Source organism: Bubalus kerabau, chromosome 15 (genome assembly GCF_029407905.1).
Source record: "Bubalus kerabau isolate K-KA32 ecotype Philippines breed swamp buffalo chromosome 15, PCC_UOA_SB_1v2, whole genome shotgun sequence".
In the NCBI taxonomy this organism is placed as follows: Eukaryota; Metazoa; Chordata; class Mammalia; order Artiodactyla; family Bovidae; genus Bubalus; species Bubalus kerabau.
The window spans coordinates 18,390,995-18,417,186 of record NC_073638.1 but is presented as its reverse complement, the minus strand read 5'-3'; the positions used below and the strand labels follow the sequence as shown (position 1 = coordinate 18,417,186).

The following is a 26,192-nucleotide window of genomic DNA, read 5'->3' as shown; positions in this document are numbered from 1 at the left end:
AGAGAGACGAGTGGGGCCAGTTAAGAACACCATCCACGGCTCTGACTTCTCCTTTATCAGAATGGAAAAAATTCATCCCTCTGTAAGTGGAACCCTTCCTTTCCTGTTTACTCAGTCACGTCCAACTCTTAGCAACACCATGGACTGTAGCCCACCAGGATCCTGTGTCCATGAAATTTCCAAGGCAAGAATACTGGAGTGGGTTGCCATTTCCTCCTCCAGGGGATTGTCCCAACCCAGGGATCGAACCCAAATTTCCTGTGTCTCCTGAATTGCAGGCAGATTCTTTACCACTGAGCCAGGGAAGCCTATGGGTGGAACAAATGGTAGCATTTTTTTCAGGGTTTTAGATCAGAAGTTTCACTGTGGCTTACAGTCACACAATGCTCCTGCTGGCAATACATTTACAATGAAATATTTTACAGTTAAGGATTTACACTCAACCTGAAGTTAATGGGTATAATCTCTGCAGCTAAATTAGTAGCACAGTAAGGAACCACAATACACTAAAAGCACTAATCCTCTCTTACAGTGAGCATATGATACACTACTACAACTATTTTCTGATTTAGTGTTTCTCAAGTGCTGACCTCTTTTCTGGATCACAGAGATTCATATATTTCAATTTTATAGGCTTCCTCTGCAACTTCAACAACAACTTCAAAACTTTAATTGCAATCAACTTTGTTAGTTTTCATATGATTTATACACCATTTTATTCCACATTACCAGTGCAAATTTGGCCTTCTAAACCAAAACCTCATCCCCAAAGTAACATCAAAATCTTTGCTAAATTCAGAATTAAAAGTAAACATATACCACTGCATATAGATTATGCAGGCAGCAATTATATTAATAATGATAAAATATTTGATGTGACATGTGATACATTATAGTTAGAATAAAAAGCTCTGTTATTTTACCAGGGTATACACTTCTTCTGAGGGCTTACTATTTGTTAGGCACTGTCCTAAGTGCAGAGGACAGAGTAGTAAGCAGAGCCAACAAATACCTTCCCTCATGTAACTTTTTTCATCTCAGTGGAATAGAAATACCTTCTCTTATTCCACTGGAGAGGAAATATCTTCCCTCATTCCCACTAGAGTGGAAGAAATAGAAAACCACTGAATAATTACAGAATGCAAAGTCTCATAATAAGTGATATGAAGAAAAAATAAACATAGGGCAAGGGAAATGATATCATGGTGGGCATGGGATGCTGAGCGCCATATCAGAATGAATGGTCAGTCAGAGCGAAACAGAGACAATACTCAGAAGATGCTACAATGACCACTGACTCTAGCATCACTACTTAAGGTGAGTCACTTGACATTCTAAATATGTTTCCTCTTAAAAAATGAAGATAATATTATTATATAATAAGTGATTTTCATGAGCAATCTGCAAGGTAACCCCTTCCCTACTCTATGGGGATGTATTTACACTAAGACCAGTTAATTAGGAAATGTAAACCAGACACCTATACATTTAAGGTTATTTTAAAGCAGAGAATTTTTCCCACAGCAGGCCAGTAAGTAAGAACACACCAATATAGCATCTAAAATTGAGGAATCGCAGAGCAGAGGCTTTCTATAGTCGAAAAAAAGAAGCTGTGGTGAGTAGTTGTGTTATTATCCTTCTGTATGTTCCCACAGGACATGGAACAACAGACTGGTTCCAAATAGGAAAAGGAGTACGTCAAGGCTGTATATTGTCACCCTGTTTATTTAACTTCTATGCAGAGTACATCATGAGAAATGCTGGACTGGAAGAAGCACAAGCTGGAATCAAGATTGCCAGGAGAAATATTAATAACCTCAGATATGCAATTGACACCACCCTTATGGCAGAAAGTGAAGAGGAACTCAAAAGCCTCTTGATGAAAGTGAAAGTGGAGAGAGAAAAAGTTGGCTTAAAGCTCAACATTCAGAAACGAAGATCATGGCATCCAGTCCCATCACGTCATGGGAAATAGATGGGGAAACAGTGGAAACAGTGTCAGACTTTATTTTTCTGGGCTCCAAAATCACTGCAGATGGTGACTGCAGCCATGAAATTCAAAGATGCTTACTCCTTGGAAGAAAAGCTATGACCAACCTAGATAGCATATTTAAAAGCAGAGACATTACTTTGCCAACAAAGGTCCATCTAGTCAAGGTTATGGTTTTTCCAGTGGTCATGTATGGATGTGAGAGTTGGACTGTGAAGAAGGCTGAGTGCCGAAGAATTGATGCTTCTGAACTGTGGTGTTGGAGAAGACTCTTGAGAGTCCCTTGGACTGCAAGGAGATCCAACCAGTCCATTCTGAAGCAGATCAGCCCTGGGATTTCTTTGGAAGGAATGATGCTAAAGCTGAAACTCCAGTACTTTGGCTACCTCATGCGAAGAGTTGACTCATTGGAAAAGACTCTGATGCTGGGAGGGACTGGGGGCAGGAGGAGAAGGGGACGACAGAGGATGAGATGGTTGAATGGCATCACTGACTCGATGGACGGGAGTCTGGGTGAACTCCGGGAGTTGGTGATGGACAGGGAGGCCTGGCGTGCTGCAATTCATGGGGTCGCAAAGAGTCAGACACAACTGAGCGAGTGATCTGATCTGATCTGATGTTCCCACAGAGTATGTTGGGAGATGGACCCCATGACAAGAAAGCCTTATCTATAAAAACAGGATCTGGGAAATTCAGAACAAACCCTGAAACAACCCAATCAAAAAATACGCAGAAGATCTAAATAGAAACTTCTTCAAAGAAGACATACAGGTGGACAACAAACACATGAGAAGATGCTCATCATCACTAATTATTAGAGAAATGCAAATCAAAACTATGAGTATCACTTCACACCAGTCAGAATGGCCATCGTCAAAAAATCTACGAACACTACTCTCAATGGTGAAAAACAAAGCATTCCCTCTAATATCTGGAACAAGACAAGGCTGTGCACTCTCATTACTACTATTCAACATAGTTTTATAAGTCCTAGGTACAGCAATTAGAGAAGAGAAAGAAATTAATCCAGATCCGAAAAGAAGGAGTAAAATTCTAACTCTTTGCAGATTACACGATACTATACATAGAAAACCCAGAAGAAACTATCAGAAAATTACTAAAGCTAATCAGTTAATTCAGCAGTCATAGGATACAAGGTCCATACACAGAAATCATTTACATTCCCATATGCTAACAATGAAAAATCAGAAAGAGAAATTAAGAAATCAATCCCATTCACCATTGCAACAAAAAGAGTAAAATATCTAAGAATAAATCTATCTAAGGAGACAAAATAACTGTATATGGAAAATTATAAGAGATTAATGAAAGAAATCAAATATGACATAAACAGATGGCAAGATATTCCATGTTTCTGGGTAGGAAAAATCAATATTGTGAAAATGACTATACTACCAAATGCAATCTACAGATTCAATGTGATCCCTATCGAATTACCAATGGCATTTTTCAGAGAATTAGAACAAAAAATTTCATAATTCATATGGAACACAAAAGACCCCAAATAGCAAAAGCAGTCTTCAGAAAGAAGAATGGAGCTGGAGGAATCAGTCTTCCTGACTTCAGACTATACTACAAAGCTACAGCCATCAAGACAGTATGGTACTGGCACAAAGACAGAAATACAGATCAATGGAACAAGATGGAGAGCCCAGAGACAAACGCACTCACCTATGGGTACCTTTTTTTTTTTTTTTTTTGACAAAAGAGGTAAGAATATACAATTGGGCAAAAATAGCCTCTTCAATAAGTGGTGCTCGGAAATAAGCTATGTGTAAAAGAATGAAATTAGAACACTTCCTAATGCCATACATAAAGATAAACTTGAAATGGATTAAAGACCTAAATGTAAGACTAGAAACTATAAAACTCTTAGAGGAAAACAGGTAGCACACTTGATGACATAAATCAAAGCGAGATCCCCAATGACCCACCTCCTAGAGTAATGGAAATAAAATCAAAAATAAACAAGTGGGACCTAATTAAACTTAAAAGCTTTTGCACAGTAAAGGAAACTATAAGCAAAGCAAAAAGACAACCATCAGAATGGGAGAAAATAATAGCAAAGGAATAAAATAAAATTAAAAAAAAAATAGCAAAGGAAACAACTGACAAAGGATTAATTTCCAAAATATACAAGCAGAATAAAACCACCATATGACCCAGCAATTCCACTACTAGGCATATATCCTGAGGAAACCAAAATTGAAAAGGACACACGTAGCCCAAAGTTCGTTGCAGCACTATTTACAATTGCTGGAACACTGAAGCAACCTAGATGTCCATCAACAGATGAATGGATAAAGCTGTGCTACATATATACAATAGAATACTACTCAGCCATAAAAAGAAACACATTTGAGTCGGTTCTAATGAGACAGACAAACCTAGAGCCTATTATACAGAGTGAAGTAAGTCAGAAAGAGAAAAAAGTATCATATACTGATGCATATGTATGGAATCTAGAAAGATGGTACTGATGAATTTATTTGCAGGGCAGCAATGGAGAAACAGACATAGAGAACAGACTTATGGACACGGGAGGAGGGGAGGAGAGAGAGGGTGAGATGTATGGAGAGAATAACATGGAAATTCACAATACCATATGTAAAACAGATAGTCAGTGGGAGTTTGTTGTATGACTCAGGGACCTCAAACAGGGGCTCCATAACAAAATCTAGAAGAGTGTGAAGGGGAGGGAGATGGCAGGGAGGTTTGGGAGGGAAGGGACATGGGTGTACCTATGGCTGATTCTTGTTGATGTCTGACAGAAAACAACAAAATTCTGTAAAGCAATTGTCCCTCAATTAAAAAATAAATAATTTTTTAAAAAATACACCAAAAAATCTACAAACAATAAATGCTGGCGACAGTGTGGAGAAAAAAGATTCCTCTTACGCTGTTGGTGGAATGCAAACAGTAACAGCCACTAGAGAGAGCAGTACGGAGGCTCCTAAAAAAACTAAAACTACAGCTACCATATGACTCAGCAATCTCATTCCTGGGCATATATGCAGAGAAAAATCATCATTCAGAAAGAAATATGCACCCCATTGTTACTGCAGCACTATTTCCAATAGTCAGGACATGGAAGCAACCTAAACATCCATCATTAAGAAAATGTGGTATACACATACAATGGAATATTACCTAGCCATAAAAAGGAAAAAAATTGTGCCATTTGCAGAGATGTGGACGGACCCAGAGACTATCATACAGAGTGAAGTGAGAGAGAAGGAGAAAAACAAGTATTGTTTCTTTTTTAAAACAAGTTTATTTACTTAATTTTATTTTTAATAGGAGGATAATTACTTTATTTTGATAGTTTCTGCCAGACATTGATATGAATTTGCCATAAGTATACATATGTATGTCCCCTTCCTTCTGAACCATGGTTCAAATATTATTTATTAACACATATATGTGAAATATATATGGTATATATGAACCATATAGAATAATGGTATAGATGAACTTATTTGTGAAACAGAAAGAGAACAAACATATGGATACCAATGGAGTGAGGGACTGGGAGACTGGGACTGGTATATATGTACTGGTGCATGGTGGCACTCAGTCACTTAGTCGTGTTCGACTCTTGACTCTGCGAACCCATGGTCTGTAGCCCGCCAGGCTCCACTGTCCATGGGACTTTTCAGGCAAGAATACTGGAGTGGGTTGTCATTTCCTCCTCCAGGGGATCTTCCCAACCCAGAGATTGAATCTGGATCTCCTGCAATGGCAGGTGGATTCTTTACCACTGAGCCACCTAAGAAGCACCATATATACACTACTATATATAAAACAGATAACTAATGAGAACTGATTGTATAGCGCAGGGAACTCTGCTCAATGCTCTGTGATGACCTAAGTGGGAAGGAAATCCCAGGAAGAGGGTATATATATACACACACATGTATGGCTGATTCACTTTGCTATACAACAGAAACTAACACACACAGCATTTTAAAGCAACTATACTCTGATTAAAAAAAAAAGAAAACAAACTCTGTTGTTAATCATTAAGAAGCAGCCCAGCTTGCTGTCACAAAGGCATTCTTGCCTACATATGTAGAGCTGACTAAATACCTACAGAAACAATGGAAGGAGTTGCCTGAGAGGTCTTGAGAAACGTTCATTTTTCTTATTAAAAATGGCATGTCAGCAGCAGAATCAAACTTTCTAATACTTGGAAAGTACCTCAGAAATGAAGCATTTATAGAATCTTACCTCTCCTTCATCAGTAAATGTTATTTTCTTATTTACTTTAAAATTTCTCTTCATTACTTTTTTTGCTTCTGCAATCTTGGTCACTTTTTTCTTCATACTGGATTTAGAAGGTTCTTTCTTCTGTGTCAGAATATACCAAAAAAAAAAAAAAAAAAAGCACAGATGATTAGTTAAATGGCTGTCTTATATTAACAATTTAACACTGGCAATACACTTTCCAAACTTGAATGTGTTTATTGCTCATTGGCTAATGAGAAGCACCAAAGTTGCTGTCTAGAAATAAAATTATCAGTGCTAAAGGACTTTAAATTTCAATATGAGTGTTAGACATAAATAATCTTAAATTTCTGCTGTTACTAAACTTTGTTACTCAACTTCCGGTACTAAACTGTGCTATACTGATAATGTTGAAGCATTAGAAACTACATGATAATGTTATAAATAGACATATAAGGGAAAGCAAGCTATCTTTGAGCTAAAAACAACACACTTAAAAAACAGCTATAACTTCCAAGAAAAAAACTTAAAATTTTAGACTAGAAAAATGTTTCCCTGGAAAGCAAAATGACTCTAATACACTGTTTTTTACTTCCTCCCATTACAGTAATTCACTATATGAATCCTGGGAAACAGGTAAGTTGTGTTCCAAGGTGAAATGGTCTTACTGCACAAAGGTGAAATGTGTTCAAAGGTGAAAAGTCTTACTTCTTATTCAAGAAGTAAGACTTCGTGAACAGGAATTTTGTCAACCAAAATAAACTGCTCCCTTTAGTGCCATGTGAACACAGAGCACTAATAAGACTTTCTTCCACCCAGTCATTACTCCCACTCCCCCTTTACCCTGCAAACACTTATCAAAGAACACGACCAACACAACCACCAGGTTGGAGATTATGTTCCTAACTCCTACTAGATCTTCTTAGTTTTATTACTAGGCTGATTCTTAACAATCCTGAGTTGGCGGATACTTTGTCATCAACCTTCAACTTATGATAGAGAGAACGCCTATTAAACAGTGCAAAGCTGAGGGGATCATTATAATGTAAAAATAATTAAACAGGAGTAAGCTTTAATTGTTAAATAAAAGCACAAAAAAATAATGAGGAGAAACCAGAGCAAACTTTCTGGAGGTGATGAGACTGTTCCACCGCTTAATAGGAGTTTGTGTATACACTTGTCGAAATTCATCAAATGTTACACTTAAAATTGGTGTGTTTCATTGTATATAAATTTCTACCTCAAAAAAGAATCCTGTAAACAATACTGAACTTTAGTTAATGCCAAGCAAGCTGAAGTATATGGAAAACAGTACAATGATATTGGCAACTTACTCAAAAATGCATTAATTGAAAAAAGGATGATGAATGGATTGACAGAAAACTACATGAGAAAGGAAATACAGTAAAAAGATAATTGCATAATATGAGTGACGGATACTCTGGAATCAAGGTACACTTTTACAACCTTTCCGCATGTTTGAAATTTTTTGTAATAAAACACAAAAGGCCAGTCACAGAACAAGAGAAATGGTCAAAAAGCAAAGATACCAAAAACTGTAAGAATAAAATAAAATAATAGAAAAATCGGTCCTTCAGAGTAAAACCTCAGAGTGACGTGGGTCTATATCAAGAGATTTAGGGAAATCCATATCACTGAAATTAAATAACAAAACTTGGGGGTGTTTACATCTTTGCAATTTTATGTTAATCATGGTTTCTAAAAGGGATCTGTGTTCTCCCCCTCCTACCCACACACACTAAAACGCTAAATTGTTCGTTTGTTTTAGGGAAGTCACTGAAAGAAGGAACAGAAATGCCAACACGGGTGAGGAGACAAACACGCATTTTCCTAATAGGCTGTGGTGTTGGTCTGATATTCTAGAATTAATCCTCACTCATTCAAATATGCATTGTTATCAACACAGAGGATATCATAGTACACAATGCCCCAGCAGTGAAAGAGACAGATGGATTCTCAACCCTCAAGGAACCTAACTTAATCAATGGGGGAAAAATTTAAATTATTTAATCACAGATGTATTAAATGCTCAGACAAAATATAGAGGATGAATTCTTTAATAGGGTGCTTGCCCTAGCTAGTCTAGAGCAAGGAGAGGATCTCAAAGAAACCTTCCTTTTGAGGAACAGATGTTTGAACTGAGTAGCAAACATCACTGTGTTAGTGATACATTCGTGATGAACAAATACCTTCTGTGTGTCCACTGATGGGAGTATTTCATATACAGCTTATAGAGTTTCAGTTCAATGTCATTCTTTTGAATATTAATTTTAGTAGGTAACACGTTTATTTATTTTATAAAGGATATCCAGTTAAAAAGTTGTATGTTATGTCTTCTTCAGCTATCTCAGTTTATGTCCCAAGAATCAAATGAATTCTGAGCATTAGTTTGCTAGTGTGTGAGACACTACAATTGTGCAGTAGTTTGAACATTCTTTGGCATTGTCTTTCTTTGGGATTGGAATGAAAATTGACCTTTTCCAATCCTGTGGTCACTGCTGAGTTTTCCAGATTTGCTGACATACTGAATGCAGCACTTTCACAGCATCATCTTTTAGGATTTGAAACAGCTCACCAGGAATTCCATCACCTCCACCTGCTTTGTTCATAGTGATGCTTCCTGAGGCCCACTTGACTTTGCATTCCAGGATGTCTGGCTCTAGGTAAGTAATCACACCATTGTGGTTATCTGGGTCATGAAGATTTTTTTTGTACAGTTCTTTTGTGTATTCTTGCCAACTCTTCTTAATATCTTCTGTTGTTAGGTCCATACTGTTTCTGTCCTTTATTGTGCCTATCTCTGCATGAAATGTTCCCTTGGTGTCTCTAATTTTCTTGAAGAAATCTCTAGTCTTTCCCATTCTATTGTTTTCCTCTATTTTTTTGCACTGATCACTGAGGAAAGCTTTCTTATCTCTCCATGCTATCCTTTGGAACTCTGCATTCAAATGGGTGTATCTTTCCTTTTCTCCTTTGCCTTTCACTTTTCTTCTTTTCTCAGCTATTTGTAAGGCCTCCTCAAACAAGCATTTTGCCTTTTTGCATTTCTTTTTCTTGGGGATGGTCTTGATCCCTGCCTCCTGTACAATTTCACAATCCTCTGTCCATAGTTCATCAGGCACTCTATCAGATCTAATCCCTTGAATCTAGCATATGTGTATTTAAATTTTGAAAGATATTTCCAAATAAGTTATATAAATTTGTACTCTGATCAACAATTTGAGAGTAACTGATTCTCCAAATCTATTTACACAAAGTATATTAGGCTTTTTGTTTACCAGGAAACTAGGCAAAAAAATATCTCAGGAAAGTTTTAATATGCATTTTTATATCAAACATAGCAAGACATCTTTACAAAGGCATTTATTTTTCAGTGCACTGTATTTATCTTTTGCAAGCATTTTTAATTAATTTCAGGAACTTTATTTGTAAAATTTCTTCATTTGTTAAAGATGCTTCAATATTTTCTCCCATTTATTATACCTTTGCCATATAGGGTAATATTCTTTTGTTTCACTTTGCTTTGGTTTTAAGCAGCAGATATTTATAATATTTATAAAATTAACTTTTTAAATAACAAAATTTCCATTTTCTGGGTTTGTGCCATACTTCATCAAAGTATAATGAAAGATTTCCTGACAAGACATAAAACATCAAAATCCCATTTTCACTTCTATTTGCACTTCTTCTACATCATGTATACTATACTTTAAAATAAAATGCCAAGAGGAAAATGTCATAAAATACAAAGTTGATAAAGTATCAAGTCATTCTTGACAGTGATTGCTGTAGCAGGTTGCTAAGAATAACTTGGAAGATAAAAGAACAAGAATAGCTACAAACATAATAACAGTTCCTATCAAAAGGGCCATGTTAGTTAATATTGGCCTCAAGAAGATTCAAAATATAATCAATGAGAAAAACCTACCTCACCATAAGCATCTAAAAATTAAGAACACTAACAAAATAAAGAACTATCAAGCCTGATAGGAATCTTAGAGGATACCTATTATGCCTTCATGTTAAAGATCAGGGCATATGTAGCATTTATAAACACTGCTTTTCCAAATTCCAAAAGTACTTAACTTTAGTACCAAAAGTTAGGTACTTTAGTACCTAAGTAACCAAACTTAGTAAAACTAGTTTATTATTTTTTTTCTAAAAAAAGCAAAATTGCCTGCCATGTAAACATAATCTTCAAAATCCTATATTATTGGCTTCCCTGGTGGCACAAATGGTAAAGAATCTGTGTGCAATGCAGGAGACCCCGGTTCAATCCCTGGGTTGGGAAGATCCCCTGGAGCAGGGGATGGCAACTCACTCCAGTATTCTTGCCTGGAGAATTCCATGGACAGAGGAGCCTGGCGGCTACAGTCCATGGGGTCACAAAGAATTGGGGCACGACTGAGTGACTAGCACACACACATTCTACATTTACTGAACTACAGTAACTCACATATTTTAATTTTACAATATGAATTAAGGATACACTGCTTGACAATTTTAAAGCTATCTAAATTTCTCTGATAATAAGTGATATACCTGTTGCCCCCTGGTATGTCTTCTTTGGAAAAAGAAGTCTCTTTGCATCATTTGTCCATGTAAAAATATGATTATTTGCTTTTTTGTTTGTTTTTGAGATGTATGAGTTCCTTATATATCTGAGATAATATTGACCAGTTATCAGATATATAGTTGGTAAATATTTTCTCCCATTCTAGATTGCCTTTTTAACTTGTTTGATTTGCTGTGTAGAGTTTTTAGGTTTGATGTAGTCCCCTTGCTTATTTCAGCCTTTGTGCCTGTGCTATTGGCATCTTAACCAGAAGATCATTGCTCAGAATATGCTACTCAAATCACAAGACCCTAACCCTACCCTCTTTCGGATAAGAATCATAATAGCCATTACAAAATTTATTTGTGTATTTATCTCATTACTTGATATTTGTGCCAATATCAAGTAAAACTGCCTAAAAGACCCATTCTACAAATTCTTCCAAATTTTTAAATATTTTATAAATAATGTGCATTATTCAAACAGAAAATCAAACATACGAAAGTCAACATTGCCCAACAAAGTTCTTCACTTTTTTAAGGTTAGATCAGTTCTTAGGATTATATTAAAACTCAAACTTAAGTAAACGTTAAGCTTTCTTTATTCTGTATGGTCCATAAAGCCATACACCACTAATTACATTGTAGTATTTCTCTTTTTCTATTCTGTATGGTCAATAAGACCATGTACTACTAATACACTGAACTGCAGTTTCAACGTATAAAGTAATAAGAAATGATTAACACAACTACAACATGTTAAGCAGCAATGACAAGATATTTATTATGAAATATTTATGATTCTTTTTAAAAGAGCCATTTTAACCAGTCAACATAAATAGGAAAACACAAAAATGAGTATTGCAATCTCTTCAAGAAAATCAGGGACACCAAGGGAACATTTCATGCAAAGATGGGCACAATAAAGGACAGAAATGGTACGGACCTAACAGAATCAGAAGATATTAAGAAGAGGTGGCAAGAATACACAGAAGAACTATACAAAACAGTCTTAGTGACCTGGATAACTATGATGGCGTGATCCCTCACCAAGAGCTGGACATCATGGAATGTGAAGTCAAGTGGGCCTTAGGAAGCATCACTATGAACGAAGTTAGTGGACGTGATGGAATTCTAGCTGAGCTATTCCAAATCCTAAACGATGATGCTGTTAAAGTGCTGCACTCAATATGCCAGCAAATGTGGAAAACTCAGCAGTGGCCACAGGATTTAGAAAAGGTCAGATTTCACTCCAAACCCAAAGAAGGGCAATCAAAGAATGTACAAACTATCATACAACTGTGGTCAATTTAAATGCTGGCAAGGTAATGCTCAAAATCTTTCAAGCTAGGCTTCAACAGTATGTCAGCTGAGAACTTCCAGATGTACAAGCTGGATTTAGAAAAGGCAGAGGAACCAGAGATCAAATTGCCAACATCTGTGGGATCACAGATTTCCTTTAATATTGGAAAATCAAAGGAATTCCAGAAAAACATCTACTCCTGCTTCATTGAATATGCTAAAGCCTTTGACTTTGTGGATCACAACAAGCTGTGGAGAATTCTTAAGGAGATGGGAACACCAGACCACCTTATTTGCCTCCTGAGAAATCTGTATGCAGGTCAAGAAGCAACAGTTAGAACTGGACATGGAACAATGGACTTATTCAAAATTGGGAAAGGAGTATGTCAGGGCTGTATATTGTCATCCTGCTTATTTAAATTTATGCAGAGTACATCATGCAAAATGCCTGGCTGGATGAAGCACAAGCTGGAATCAAGATTGCCGGGAGAAATATCTATAACCTCAGATATGCAGATGATACCACCCTAATGGCAGAAAGTGAAGAGGAACCAAAGACCCTCTTGATGAAGGTGAAAAGGATAGTAAAAAAGCTAGCTTAAAACTCAACACACAAAAAACTAAGATCATGGCATCCAGTCCCATCACTTCATGGCAAATAGGTGGTGAAAAAATGGAAACAGTGACAGACTTTATTTTCTTGGGCTCCAAAATCACTGTGGAAGGTGACTGCAGCCATGACATTTAAAGACGCTTGCTCCTTGGAAGAAAAGCCATGAAAAATGTAAACAATGTATTAAAAAGCAGACATATCATTTTGCCGGCAAAGGTCTGTATAGTCAAAGCTACGGTTTTTCCAGTAGTCATGTACAGATGTGAGAGTTGGATCATAAAGAAGGCTGAGCACCAAAGAATTGATGCTTTTGATCTATGGTGTGGGAGAAGACTCTTGAGAGTCCCTTAGACTGCAAAGAGATCAAACTAGTCAATATTAAAGGAAATCAACCCTGAATAGTCATTGGAAGGATTGTTGCTGAGATGCAAAGAGCTGACTCACTGGAAAAGACTCTGATGCTGGGAAAGATTGAGGGCAGGAGGCAAGGGGGTGACAGAGGATGAGATGGTTGTATGGCATCATCGACTCAATGAACATGAGTTTGTGCAAACTCCAAGATGTACTGAAGTACAGGGAATCCTGCCATGCTGCAGTCCTTGAGATAACAAAGAGTTGGGCACAATTGATGACTGAATAACAACAACAAAGGCACAACCAATCTTCACAAAGATTTTTGGTCACTAGATTCCTCCTTCATGATTCCTACTCCCCGAATCTACAATTTAACTGAGAATACATTCCATTACCTGCTTCTTAACCTGCCACCGTAAACAGTGAATGCTTTCACAAAAACAATTTTCAAATCTATCTCTAATATAGTTGCCATTGCTCTCTATTTCTTCACTTACTGTTCAAAAGTTCCCCCACCAAAGACTCATTGAAACACCAGTGTGTTTTTTTTGTCTCCTTCAACATGTATCTTCTTTTTGTCATTAATTTCTTGTCAGAATTAACACAAATTTTCCCCTGATTTTAAAAAGCTTCTTCATAGCATTTCAATCTAATACTTCTTTAAATCTCATTTCCTCTAACTAGTCTAGGTAAGATTTAAATTTCTTTTCTCCACCTCAACCATATTTTACTCTGCTTATTTCCTTAATTTAAGTCTCATCCTCAATTGAGTTTCATGGCCAGGCAAATCCATCACTGTTTCTATGTTATCTTCTATCTTAAACGGTTCATTCTAACTTTGCAGCAGTTTTTATACTGTTGCAATGCATAAAATATAAAGATAATTCATATTTCTAATTCACTACCTTAGTAAATTTGTCTTTAGTTCAATGAAACTATCTAGGCTGTTTGCTATTTTTTATTTTTTTTGCTAGCCAAGAAATACGTATTATTTGCTCCAACCATGCCCCTCACTCCACACCGAAGCCACTATAGAGGCAATTTCTCAGGTATTTCCAATTCTTTAGCAAAATTAGAGCTAGCCATATTTGCCTTAGGAATTCAATTTTTAACCTGCCACTTTTAATAAACATTTCTATATTAGGAAGCAGGCAGCTGGAAGCAATTTCGAGAAATACAGCCTGATACATGCTTTTTGTCTCTCTTTTTAGATTTTAGAAATGACAGCATGGATATCATTTTTAATGAGTGTCCAAATAGGCAACATCACATTTCTGTTGTCTCCTACAACTTCTGAAATTCTTCGAGAACTTACAAATATAAGCTACATACTAAAAATTTAGCAGTATAAAAAGGAAAGCTAATTTCTATCACATATCCATTCAGTTAACAAAGTTAAGAAAGACTAACTCCATAAGGGAGGCAATAATGGTGGTAATAAACTAAATTAAAAGACTTGGGGCAACAGTGATGAAACTACTGTAAAAACTATGACACTAAGGTACACTCTCTCTTGGGGAAGCAGCTATCTACTTCTCTACAATCTTATACATACATACTCTATGATATTACACACAAAAACATACACACTTCTACTCTCTAAATTAGAGAAAGAGAATTTCTATGATTTAAAGCCTTCACAAAGAGCTACATTAAGAGAACTAAGATATATACTAAATTCAAACGGGACTTGGTAACTGATTAGTTAAGCCATTTTTGACATGCATTTTAAGACTTTTAAGAGGTACTGATGTCAGCCTCCCATACTCCCAAGACAAGGTAATTCACTGTTACTGGTTATCCATGATTTTAACGTCTGCCATTTTTTAAATTGGCTAACATTAGTAAACCACAAGTCATGCATGGGATATATCTTAACTAAGACAGAAATAATAAACATCACCACCAAATCCAGTAAAAGTCATATTCACGACTACATGTACGTCACGTTTCCAAGCTCTGCCTTCTACTGTTTACAAAGTTAGCTAAGAATAAAGTATCAAATGAAAGGTCAAAGGCCAGCCTACACATACACATTTCAGAAAAGTGTGTTTGTATGATGTCCAATCATTTAAAACTGGATTTTCTTTAAAATATACCATTTATTAAATAGTGTAAGTAAAAAGCAGAGGAAGATGGCAGAGTAGAAGGACATATGCTCATCTTCTCATGCAAGAACTCCACAATTACAACTAGATGCTGAACAACCATCGACAAGAGAATGACGGATCCCACCAAAAAAAGATACCCCACGTCCAAGGGCAAAGGAGAAGCCACAGCAGGACAGTAGGAGGGGCAAAATCACGTTTAGAATCAAACCCCATACCCACCAGAGACAATCAGAGAGCTCAAACAAACCCTGTATGCACCAGGACCCAGAGAACCCACAGAGACTGAGCCACAACTGTGTCTGAGTGTCTCCTATGGAGGTACGGGTCAGCAGCGGCCTGCTGCAGAGCCAAGGGCTCTGGGTGCAGCAGACCTGGGACTGGCATAAGCCCTCCTGGAGAAGGTCACCACTAACCCCACCATAGAGCCACCAGAACTTACACAGGACTGGGGAAACAGACTCTTGGAGGGCACAAACAAAACCCAGTGCACACCATGATCCAGGAGAAAGGAGCAGTGACCCCAAAAGAGACTGACCCAGACTTGCCCTTGAGTGTCCAGGAGTCTCCGGCAGAGGCGTGGGTTGGTGGTGGCCTGCTGCAGGGTGGGGGGCACTCAGTGCAGCACTGCATGCCTGGGACCTTTTAAAGGATGCCCTAACTATCTTCATTACCTCTCCATAGTTTGGCCTCAAGTCAAACAAGGAGGGCACACAAGCTTAGTCACCAACAGAAAATTGTATTAAAGCTTTACTGAGCCTGACCCTGCCCATCAGAACAAGACCCAGTTTCCCCCTTAGTCAGTATCTCCCATCAGGAAACTTCTATAAGCTTCTTATCCATCAGAGGGCCAACAGAATAAAAACCACAATCACAGAAAATTAACCAAACTGATCACACGGATTACAGCCTTGTCTAACTCAATGAAACTATGAACCATGCGATGTAGGGCCACCCAAGATGGACGGGTCATGGTGGAGACTTCTGACAAAATGTGGTCCACTGGAGAAGGGAATGGCAAACCACTTCAGTATTCTTGCCTGAACACCCCATGAACAATATGAAAAGGCAAAAAGATAAGACACTGAAAGATGAACTCCCCAAGTCAGTTGGTGCCCAATAAGCTTCCAGAGATCAGTGGAGAAATAACTTCAGAAAGAATGAAGAGATGGAGCCAAAGCAAAAACAACACACAGTTGTGGATGTGACTGGTGATGGAAGTAAAGGTCGATGCTGTAAAGAGCAATACTGCATAGGAACCTGGAATGTCAGGTCCATGAAAGAGATGGAAATACCAGACCACCTGAAAGAGATGGAAATACCAGACCACCTGATCTGCCTCTTGAGAAATCTGTAAGCAGGTCAAGAAGAAACAGTTAGAACCGGACATGGAACAGCAGACTGGTTCCAAATTGGGAAAGGAGTACCTCAAGGCTGTATATTGTCACCCTGCTTTTTTAACTTATACACAGAGTACATGATGCAAAATGCCAGGCTGTATGAAGCACAAACTGGAATCAAGATTGCCGGGACAAATATCAATAACCTCAGATAAGTAGATGACACCACCCTTATGGCAGAAAGTGAAAAAGAACTAAAGAGCTTCTCAATGAAAGTCAAAGAGGAGACTGAAAAAGTTGGCTTAAAGCTCAACGTTCAGAAAACTAAGATCATGGCATCTGGTCCCATCACTTTATGGCAAATAGATGCGGAAACACTGGAAACAGTGACAGATTTTATCTTGGGGGGCTTCAAAATCACTGCATATGGTGACTGCAGCCATGAGATTAAAAGACACTTGCTCCTGGAAGAAAAGCTATGACCAACCTAGACAGCATATTAAAAAGCAGAGACATTATTTTGCTGACAAAAGTCCATATAGTCAAAGCTATGTTTTTTTCCAATAGTCATGTACGGATGTGAGAGTTGGACTATAAAGAAAGCTGAATCCCAAAGAATTGATGCTTTTGAACTGTGGTGTTGGAGAAGACTCTTGAGCATCCCTTGGACTGCAAGGAGATCCAACCAGTCCATCCTAAAGGAAATCAGTCCTGAATATTCACTGGACGAACTGATACTGAAGCTGAAACTGCAATACTCTGGCCACCTGATGAGAAGAACTGACTCATTTGAAAAGACACTGATGCTGGGAAAGATTGAAGGCAGGATGAGAAGGGGACGACAGAGGATGAGATGGTTGGATGGCATCACTGACTCAATGGTCATTAGTTTGAGTAAGCTCCATGAGTTTTTGATGGACAGGGAGGCCTGGCATGCTGCAGTCCATGGGGTTGCAAAGAGTTGGACACAACTGTGTGACAGAAGTGAACTGATGCAAAACATAATAATGATTTTAAAACTTTGGCATTATTAAATACAGAACCAGAAAGGATCAAAAGGTCAAAATCACTTGGAGAAAAAACACCTCATACACATGTATCTGTAGAAGTTAAGAGGATTTCAAGATCATATAGCCAATGCCAGCAAAGTTAGGGCTGGCATTATAAATCCTGTGATGGGGGAAGGGGTAGGCAAAAAAGATAAAGGGGAATAATAAGTACAAACGTCCAGCTATAAAATATATGTCACAGGGACATGATGTATAGCATAGGGAATATAGCCAATAATATAGCTATAACTTTTGACAGATGGTAACTAGATTTACTGTGGAGACCACTCTGTGATATATAAAAATGCTGAATCATTATGTTGTACCCCTGACACTAAGGTAATATCATAAATCAATTATACTTAAAAATTACCTATATTGACAAACAAAAAGACCCCAACACCTAGTTTGTGTTCTTACCTTTATACCATGAAGTGAAGTGAAGAGAAAGTCACTTGGTTGTTTCCGACTCTTTGTGACCCCATGGACTATACAGTCCATGGAATCCTCCAGGCCTGAATACTGGAGTGGGTAGCCATTTCCTTCTCCAGGGGATCTTCCCAACCCAGGTCTCCCACATTGCAGGCTGATTCTTTACCAGCTGAGCCACTAGGAAAGCCCACTTTATATCATATATAACAAATAAAATATATACAAAACATCTCAGAGACCATACTTTCCTCTGAGAATCACAATTTTCCTGAACACTTTCAATTAACTCCATAAAACGGAAATCAAAAGTTGGGCAACAACAAATGGTTTTCTTTAAAACACAAGGAATCATTCAAGGAATGTATTTTAAAAGTGTATTTCTTAGCAGGACCATATACACAACTAAATCTGACATCTAATTAAAAAAAAAAAAAAATCTCTCAAAAGCCTAACAACTAGAAAAAAGTTTTCTGTCCTTCATTACTCTACTACTTTGTCATTTTTGTCCTGGCAAATTGCATGCTAAATATGCAGTGATCAATATAATTTCAATCCGCCCTTTTTAACTTAAACATTTTAAAAAGTCTGACAGCAACTGAAAGGTTTTGATAGATTCTTGTCCATTTATTTGTTTTTCTCCTATCTTAGAATGAGTCCCTGCTATTTCATTAGTAAATCTGTAACACTAAAATGTAACATTCTGAATTTTAACTGACTAGTTCAAAATTGGGAAAGGAGTATGACAAAACTATCTATTTTCACCCTGCTTACTTAACTCATCTGCAGAGTATGTCATGCAAAATGCCAGGAAGGATGAATCACAAGCTGGACTCAAGACTGCAAGGAGAAATATAAACAACAGCAGTTATGCAAAAGATACCACTCTAATGGCAGAAGTGAACAGGAACTAAAAAGCCTCTTGATGAGGGTGAAAGAGGAAAGTGAAAAAGTTGGCTTCAACGCAACATTCAAAAAACTAACATCATGGCATCTGGTCCTGTCATTTCATGAAAAATAGAAGGGAAAAAAGTGGAAGCAGTGACAGATTTTATTGTCATGGGATCCAAGAAAATACTGCAGATAGTGACTGCAACCATGAAATTAAAAGATGCTTTCTCCTTGGAAGGAAAGCTATGATAAAACTACACAGCATATTAAAAAGCAGAGACATCACTTTGCTAATATACGTCCATATAGTCAAAGCTATGTCTTTTCTAATAGTCATGTACAGATGTAAGAGTTGGATCATAAAGAAGGCTGAGTGCCAAAGAACTGATGCTTTTGAATTGTGGTGCTGGAGAAGATTCTTGAGAGTACCTTGGAATGCAGACACCAAACCAACCAATCCTAAGGAACATCAACCCTGAATATTTATTGAAAGGACTATTTCTAAAGCTGAAGTTCCATTACTTTGGCCACCTAGGAAAGACTGAAGGCAAAAGAAGGGGTGGCAGAGGATGAGACGGTTAGACAGCATCACCAACTCAGCGGACGTGAGTTGGCGCGAACTCTGGGAGATAGAGAAGGAGAGGGATGCCTGGCATGCTGCCCTCCGTGGAGTCACAGAGAGCTGGACTTAGTGACTGAAGAATAACACTAAGATGTAACATTCTGAATTAAAAGTTACTAAAAACTGCTATAAACTATAATTCCCCAAATAGTAAAACAAAATTTTTGCTAAGCTCCAAGCTCCACAGCCAAGCAATGTTTTTAATTTTTTTACATCACTCTTCTTCTCACTGTTCCAGTCACAGACTAGGCAGGAGTTAGCAATATCCTTGATGCACAGCAAAGGAAATCATGAACAAAATGAAAAGACAACCTACGAGCTGGCAGAAAGTATTTGCAAACAATGCATCTGCCAAGGGCTTAATTTCTAAAATGCACAGACAGCCCATACAACTCAACAACAAAATAACAACCCAGTCAAAAAAAGACAGATGACACAGACATTTCTCCAAAGAAATATATAGATAGCTAATAGGCACATGAGAATATGCTCAACACTGCTAATTATTAGAGAATAGCAAATCAAAACTACACTGCAGTATCAACTCACACTGGTCAGCACAACCATCATGAAAAAGTCTACACATAATAAATGCTAGAGAGGATGTGGAGAAAAGGGAACCCTCCTACATTGTTTGTGCAGTCACTATGGAGCATAGTATGAAGGTTCCTTAAAAGAAACTAAAACTAGTCATTGTATTATCAAAAATCTCACTCCTGAGCATACATTCTGAGAAAATATAATTTGAAAAGAAACAGGCACTGCAGTGTTCACTGCAGCTCTATTTACAACAGTCAAGACGTGAAAGTAATCTAAATGTCCATCAACAGATGAATTGATAAAGAACATGTGGTATACATACATACATACATATACAGACACACACACACAAATGAGGCTGCCCACTGCAGTCAGTGCTAAAGAATCCACCTGCCAATGCAGGAGACACAAGAGACTCAGGTTCAATCAGGAAGATTTCCTGGAGTAGGAAATGGCAACCAGTTCCAGTATTCTTTTTTTTTTTTTTTTTTTTTTTTAATTTTATTTTATTTTTAAACTTAACATAACTGTATTAGATTTGCCAAATATATTCTTGACTGGAAAATTCCATGGACAGAGGAGCCTGGCAGGCTACAGTTCATGGAATCAGAACAAGTTGGTCATGACTGAGCAACTGAACACACACACACAATGGAATATTACCCAGACATAGAAAAGAAAGAAATAATGCCATTTGCAGCAATACAGATAGATCCAGAGATCATCACAGTAAGTCAAGTACTGTTAGTCACTCAGTCGTGTCTGACTGCAATCCCATGGACTGTAGCCCGTCAGGTTCCTGTCCATAGTATTTTCCAGGCAAGAATACTAGAGTGGGTTGCCATTTCCTCCTCAAGTCAAATAAGTCAAAGACAAATATATGATACCACTTATATGCGAATCTTAAAAAAATGATATAAATGAACTTATCTAAAAAACAGAAAGAGACTCACAGACAGAAAACAAACTTAGCGTCACCAAAGGGGAAGTGGGCAGATAAATTAGGAATTTGGGATCAGCAGATACAAACTACTATACACACACACACACACAAACACACACACATATATATATAATGCCTAAACAAGGTCCTACTGTATATATAGCACAGGGAACTATATTCAGTATCTCTAATAAACCATAATGAAAAAGAATACGAAAAAGAACATGTATATACACACACACATATATATACACATACATTCTCTCTCTCTCACACACACACACACACTTCCCAGGTGGTGCTAGCGGTAAAAAACCTACCTGTCAATGCAGGAGACTTAAGAGACACGGGTTTGATCTCTGGGTCAGGAAGATTCCGTGGAGGAGGGCATGGCAACCCACTCCAGTATTCTTGCCTGGAGAATTCCATGGACAGAGGAGTCTGGTGGGCTACAGCCCATAGGATCACACAGAATCAGACACAAGTGAAGCAACTTAGCACGTCACACACACACACACACACACACACACACACACACACACACACGTATAACTGAATCACCTTGCTGTAGACTAGAAACTATCCCATCATAAATTACTTACACTTCAATGAAAAAATGCTTGAAATTCTCCCCCAAAAGGAAAGTTAAATTAAGATTCAACACTGAAAAGGCTCAGGAGAGGCAAGCGGGGTTGCGGCCCTCGGGCCCTCCCCTAGCCCTGGAGAGCGTGGGCTGTCCTGATAGGAGTGGCGTGGCCACAGGCATTTTTGGCGGGTTAGTGAGGGAATGAGGAGAAAAGCACGAGGCTGTCTTTCCAGTCTCTGAGCGTGCCCGCTTGCCTGTCAGGGCTTTTGAGAATCTAGACACAGCCTTGCAAGCTGTATTTAAACTGGCCAAAGACAACTTCTTACCTGCATAATTTAACAGAACAGGTAATAAAACATTAACCAGTAGAAGTGTGGAGGAGGGAAGTATGGTATGCTGCAATCCATGAGGTCGCAAAGAATTGAACACAACTTAGAGACTTAACTGAACTGACAGGAGTATCGTGGTAAAGAAATACAAAATTTATAAGTAAAAGTAATGAAAAAGGTAACCAGACTGAAAAAGGAATGAATTTTAGGTGCACAGAGACTTGAAGAATTCTTCACCAAAAATCAACAGCTGAGAGAGCAACAGAAAGTCATTCATGAAACCATTAAAATTTTAGATCAATTAAGAGCAGGATTATGTGATTGCTGTGCACTAACTGAAGAACACATGAGGAAGAAACAGCAAAGTTTGAAAATTTTTGGCAGCAGAATCTTAAACTTATCATAGAGCTTATGAATGAAAAGAATACAGGAAGAAAACAAAAAGTTTTCTGAACAGCTGCAAGCAGAAAATTGAGAATGATTAACCACATCAAGCAACTGACTGTGAATCTGAGGAAGATGTTATTCTAGATTCACCAATAACAACCTTTTCATTTTCTAGCGCTAACTGGCTATGAAGAAAGGAAAACCTCCACATCTGATACACAAAACAAACCAACCAACCTCCAAGTCAGATACACAAACTAAACTGGAGCACTCGGGTGTGCACATGAATTGAGAAAAGTACCAAAGTCTTCAACTCAACCACAACATAAACCTAATGAAAGTGAAATTATATTGGCAGACACTTGTGATTAGAGTCAAGCTCCAATGGCTAAAACACATGGAAAAAGCAGTTATCCTCCTGATAATATAGCTACAGTTGCTGCTGAAACACCTGGACTTTGTGTTCAAGAAGAATCTGAATCTCAAGGCCCTAGGAGCCCTCTTGGTCATGAACTCTACCACTATCTGGAAGGAGATCACAAAAAAAGGAATACAAGTTTGTCCTCTTCTCTTTTAGAGACCAGGAAAATAATCCACCTGAAAACAGGGCCTTTCAGTAACACTTCTACTTCTAGATCAGAAAAACTTAGATCAAAATCTGAAGATGGTACCTTTTTCACACATCTTCACCTTGGGGCTGAAGTGAACAATACCATTAACCAGTCATCTTCTACTAAGCAGATACTTATAAATAAAAATACAAGTGACTCCATAAGTAGCATAGCATTGATGATATTAAAGATACTGATAAAAATAAACATGTGGTATCCCTGAAGCCACTGGGAGGCAGAATCAAAATGAAGAAAACTGAGGAAGAAAAGTGAAGATGAAGTTAAAGCACCCCCAGGCCTCTTCTGATAAAGAAAAAGACTTTTCTCTTCCACTGGACAGTCATTCTTCCATGAATGGAGACTATGTGATGGATGGATAAACCTCTGGATCTGTCTGATCCATTTTCAGCTATTCAGTGTCAAGAGAAAAACCAAGAAAGTCAGAACTCTAAAATCAGATTTAGGCAAGTGACTCTCCAGTAGTCATGTATGGATGTGAGAGTTGAACTATCAAGAAAGCTGAGCACTGAAGAATTGATGAGTTTGAACTGTGGTGTTGGAGAAGACTCTTGAGAGTCCCTTGGACTGCAAGGAGATCCAATCAGTCTATCCTAAAGGAAATCAGTCCTGAATATTCATTGGAAGGACTGATGCTGAAGCTGAATCTCCAATACTTTGGCCACCTGATGCGAAGAACTGACTCATTGGAAAAAAAAACCCTGATGCTGGAAAAGATTGAGGGCAGGAGAAGGGGACAACAGAAGATGAGATGGCTGAATGGTATCACTGACTCGATGGATGTGAGTTTGAGCAAGCTCTGGGAGTTGGTGATGGACAGGGAAACCTGGCATGCTGCAGTCCACGGGGTCACAGAGTCAGACACAAATGAGCAACTGAACTGAAGTGACTATCCATGAGGCCCTGAAGCCTATTCCGAAACGGCTTTTCCTCAAGACATAAGGCCTTGAGTGTGAGCTGCAGGTTAATCAAAGATTCCCCAGAACAGCCCTGTTCACAGGAGTACATTTTCCAGTCCTTGAATAATCTCCAGATAATGAAACACTGTTACAAATAAAGGAAGAAAATTCTGTACTTAAAATCCCTCTACATCCACACAGAAGTTTGGAGATAATCTTTTTGATGATGTGAAGGGTGCTGATTCTCATGAGTCTATAATGATAAAAACCAGGTCAGTCCATGGAGCATGTAAACTTGCATCAGTTCTTCAGTTAAATCCACACAGAATTACTAAAGCAAAGTCTCCACAAAAAAACCAAGATATATCCTTGAAAATATTTAGTGGAGTACAGATCCAGGAGCAGACCTTTCTCTAAAAGAAAAACCTTTCTATTTTTAAGAAATTCTTCCACTTCTAGGAACTTCCTGGCCATCCACTGATTAGGAATCTGCCTTCTAAGGCAGGGAAAACAGATCTGATCCCTGGTTGGGCGACTAAGATCCCATATGCCGTGGAGCAAACTAAGCCTGCATGCCACAACTAGGTCTAGAGAAGCCTGTGCCACAAGGAGAGATCTTCATGTGTCACAACTAAGACCTGATGTAGCCAAATAAATAAATATTTTTTAAAAGTTCTTCTATGTCTATTTTACTCCTCTTTAGACACCATGCCAAACTCCCTGAGGATATGGACTTCATCTTACTGGCTTTTAATTCTTTTTTTTTTTTTTTTTGACATTGTAATAAAGTTTTTATTTATTGGACATTTGTAAATGGTATATGATTGTTAGAAGACAAACTGTAAAGCATCTTTTTCCCCACACTTAGACAGATATTTCTGAATTAAAACCCTGGATATTCTTGTCCTCCTCAAAGACTGAAGACACAAGGACATGTTAACAAAAAAAATTCATCATTGTATTATAGATTTCAAGTTCCCTGAGGCAACGGATTAAAATGTTTTTTTCTCATAGCACTTGTATTGTCCACAATAAGCACTAAAAAATGAAAACATATGCAACCTTAATCCTTTTAGCTTAATCCTTAACTCACCACCTTGCTTCAAAATTACTGTAATGCTTATGAACTTAGTACTACTTTTTTTAAACTACTTTTGAACCAAAAGTTAACTTAAATCTTATTCTCGGTCAAGCTTTCTCATCTCTCCATTATTCTTTTTATGTCTAACAGATGGAAGTACTCTTCTCCTCGTACGAACTCCCCTTGGCACTGGGGTTTTGTTGGTGTTTACCAAAATGGGGGGTATATTTTCACTTTATCAAAATCAAAATCTGAAACCCTAAACAAGTTGATTAACCTCCAAATGAACAGCTGGATCACAAGAGGAACTAGAGTTATTTTTATTGATTTTTCAGTATACAATGCTAATGTAAATCTATTCTGCATTATCAGGTGAGTGACTCAAGACCTCTTATTAGTATATTGAATTTAAAAGGCTAATTTATAAGGCTATATATTCTTAAGTAATATAAAACTAACCTACTGTATGTAATTCTTCATGTTCTGCAATATATCCTGAAAGAGTAAAACAATGAATATGATGTTGCTTTTTCTTCATCATTATTGGAGGAACTACATTATATTTATATTGGAACTTATGATTTTAATCTCAGTATAAACATGCACAAACTGGCTTTTAATTCTTAAAGTAAGTGCCAAATAACCAATAATTTGTGAAGCTGAGCTGAGACTAGCCAAATTGAGACCAGTTTTTGTTGACAGCAACATTCATTCAAAGACTCTGAAAGGCATTCTTCTGTTACCTATTCCAACATCAACATAAAGAGCATAATATTTCACACTTGACTCTTACTCATTGAGAAAATGGATTCATTGACCCTGGTTATGATGCAAGGAGTAGAACCTGTCCGTAAATGTAGTCAGGAGTCACTCTGGGCGCCTCATCAGTGAGGTGGAATCACTACTTCACCCCCTTCTCCCAGCAGGAGGGACAAAATGAGAGCTTCTTCCCTTAGCAAGGCAAACCCAACTTCCCCTGGGCCTCAGGTCTCCACATGCTGGACAGATGAACTTTTAGATGACTACAGGCATCCACTATATTCTGTCTGATTCCCAAGTTGTCTGTGTGACAATTCATGGATAAGGTTGATCTACCACTTGTGCTCTATAAGACAGAATTATATATATATAGGCAGGAGACCTGCCTACGCTTTATATCGAGCAGACTGTCAAAAGCTCTGACATCTCTCTGTGTGGAATAACAAAGTGACAGGAAACCAATGCCTTACCTTCTCCTTGTTGATTCTGGCTCTTCCCCGTAAGATGTACCCTGTTTC

At 37.8% G+C, this 26,192-nt stretch overlaps 1 protein-coding gene across 1 annotated transcript in view; it reads right to left on the bottom strand.

The window, feature by feature from the left end:
- The window catches only part of DDX10 (DEAD-box helicase 10), a 303,633-nt gene that overhangs the window by 133,253 nt on the left and 144,188 nt on the right, over positions 1 to 26,192 (bottom strand). The window contains exon 14 of the mRNA XM_055547820.1: positions 6,242 to 6,361. Within this exon, the coding sequence (XP_055403795.1) occupies positions 6,242 to 6,361 (120 nt within the window). The remainder of the gene's footprint in view (positions 1 to 6,241; positions 6,362 to 26,192) is intronic.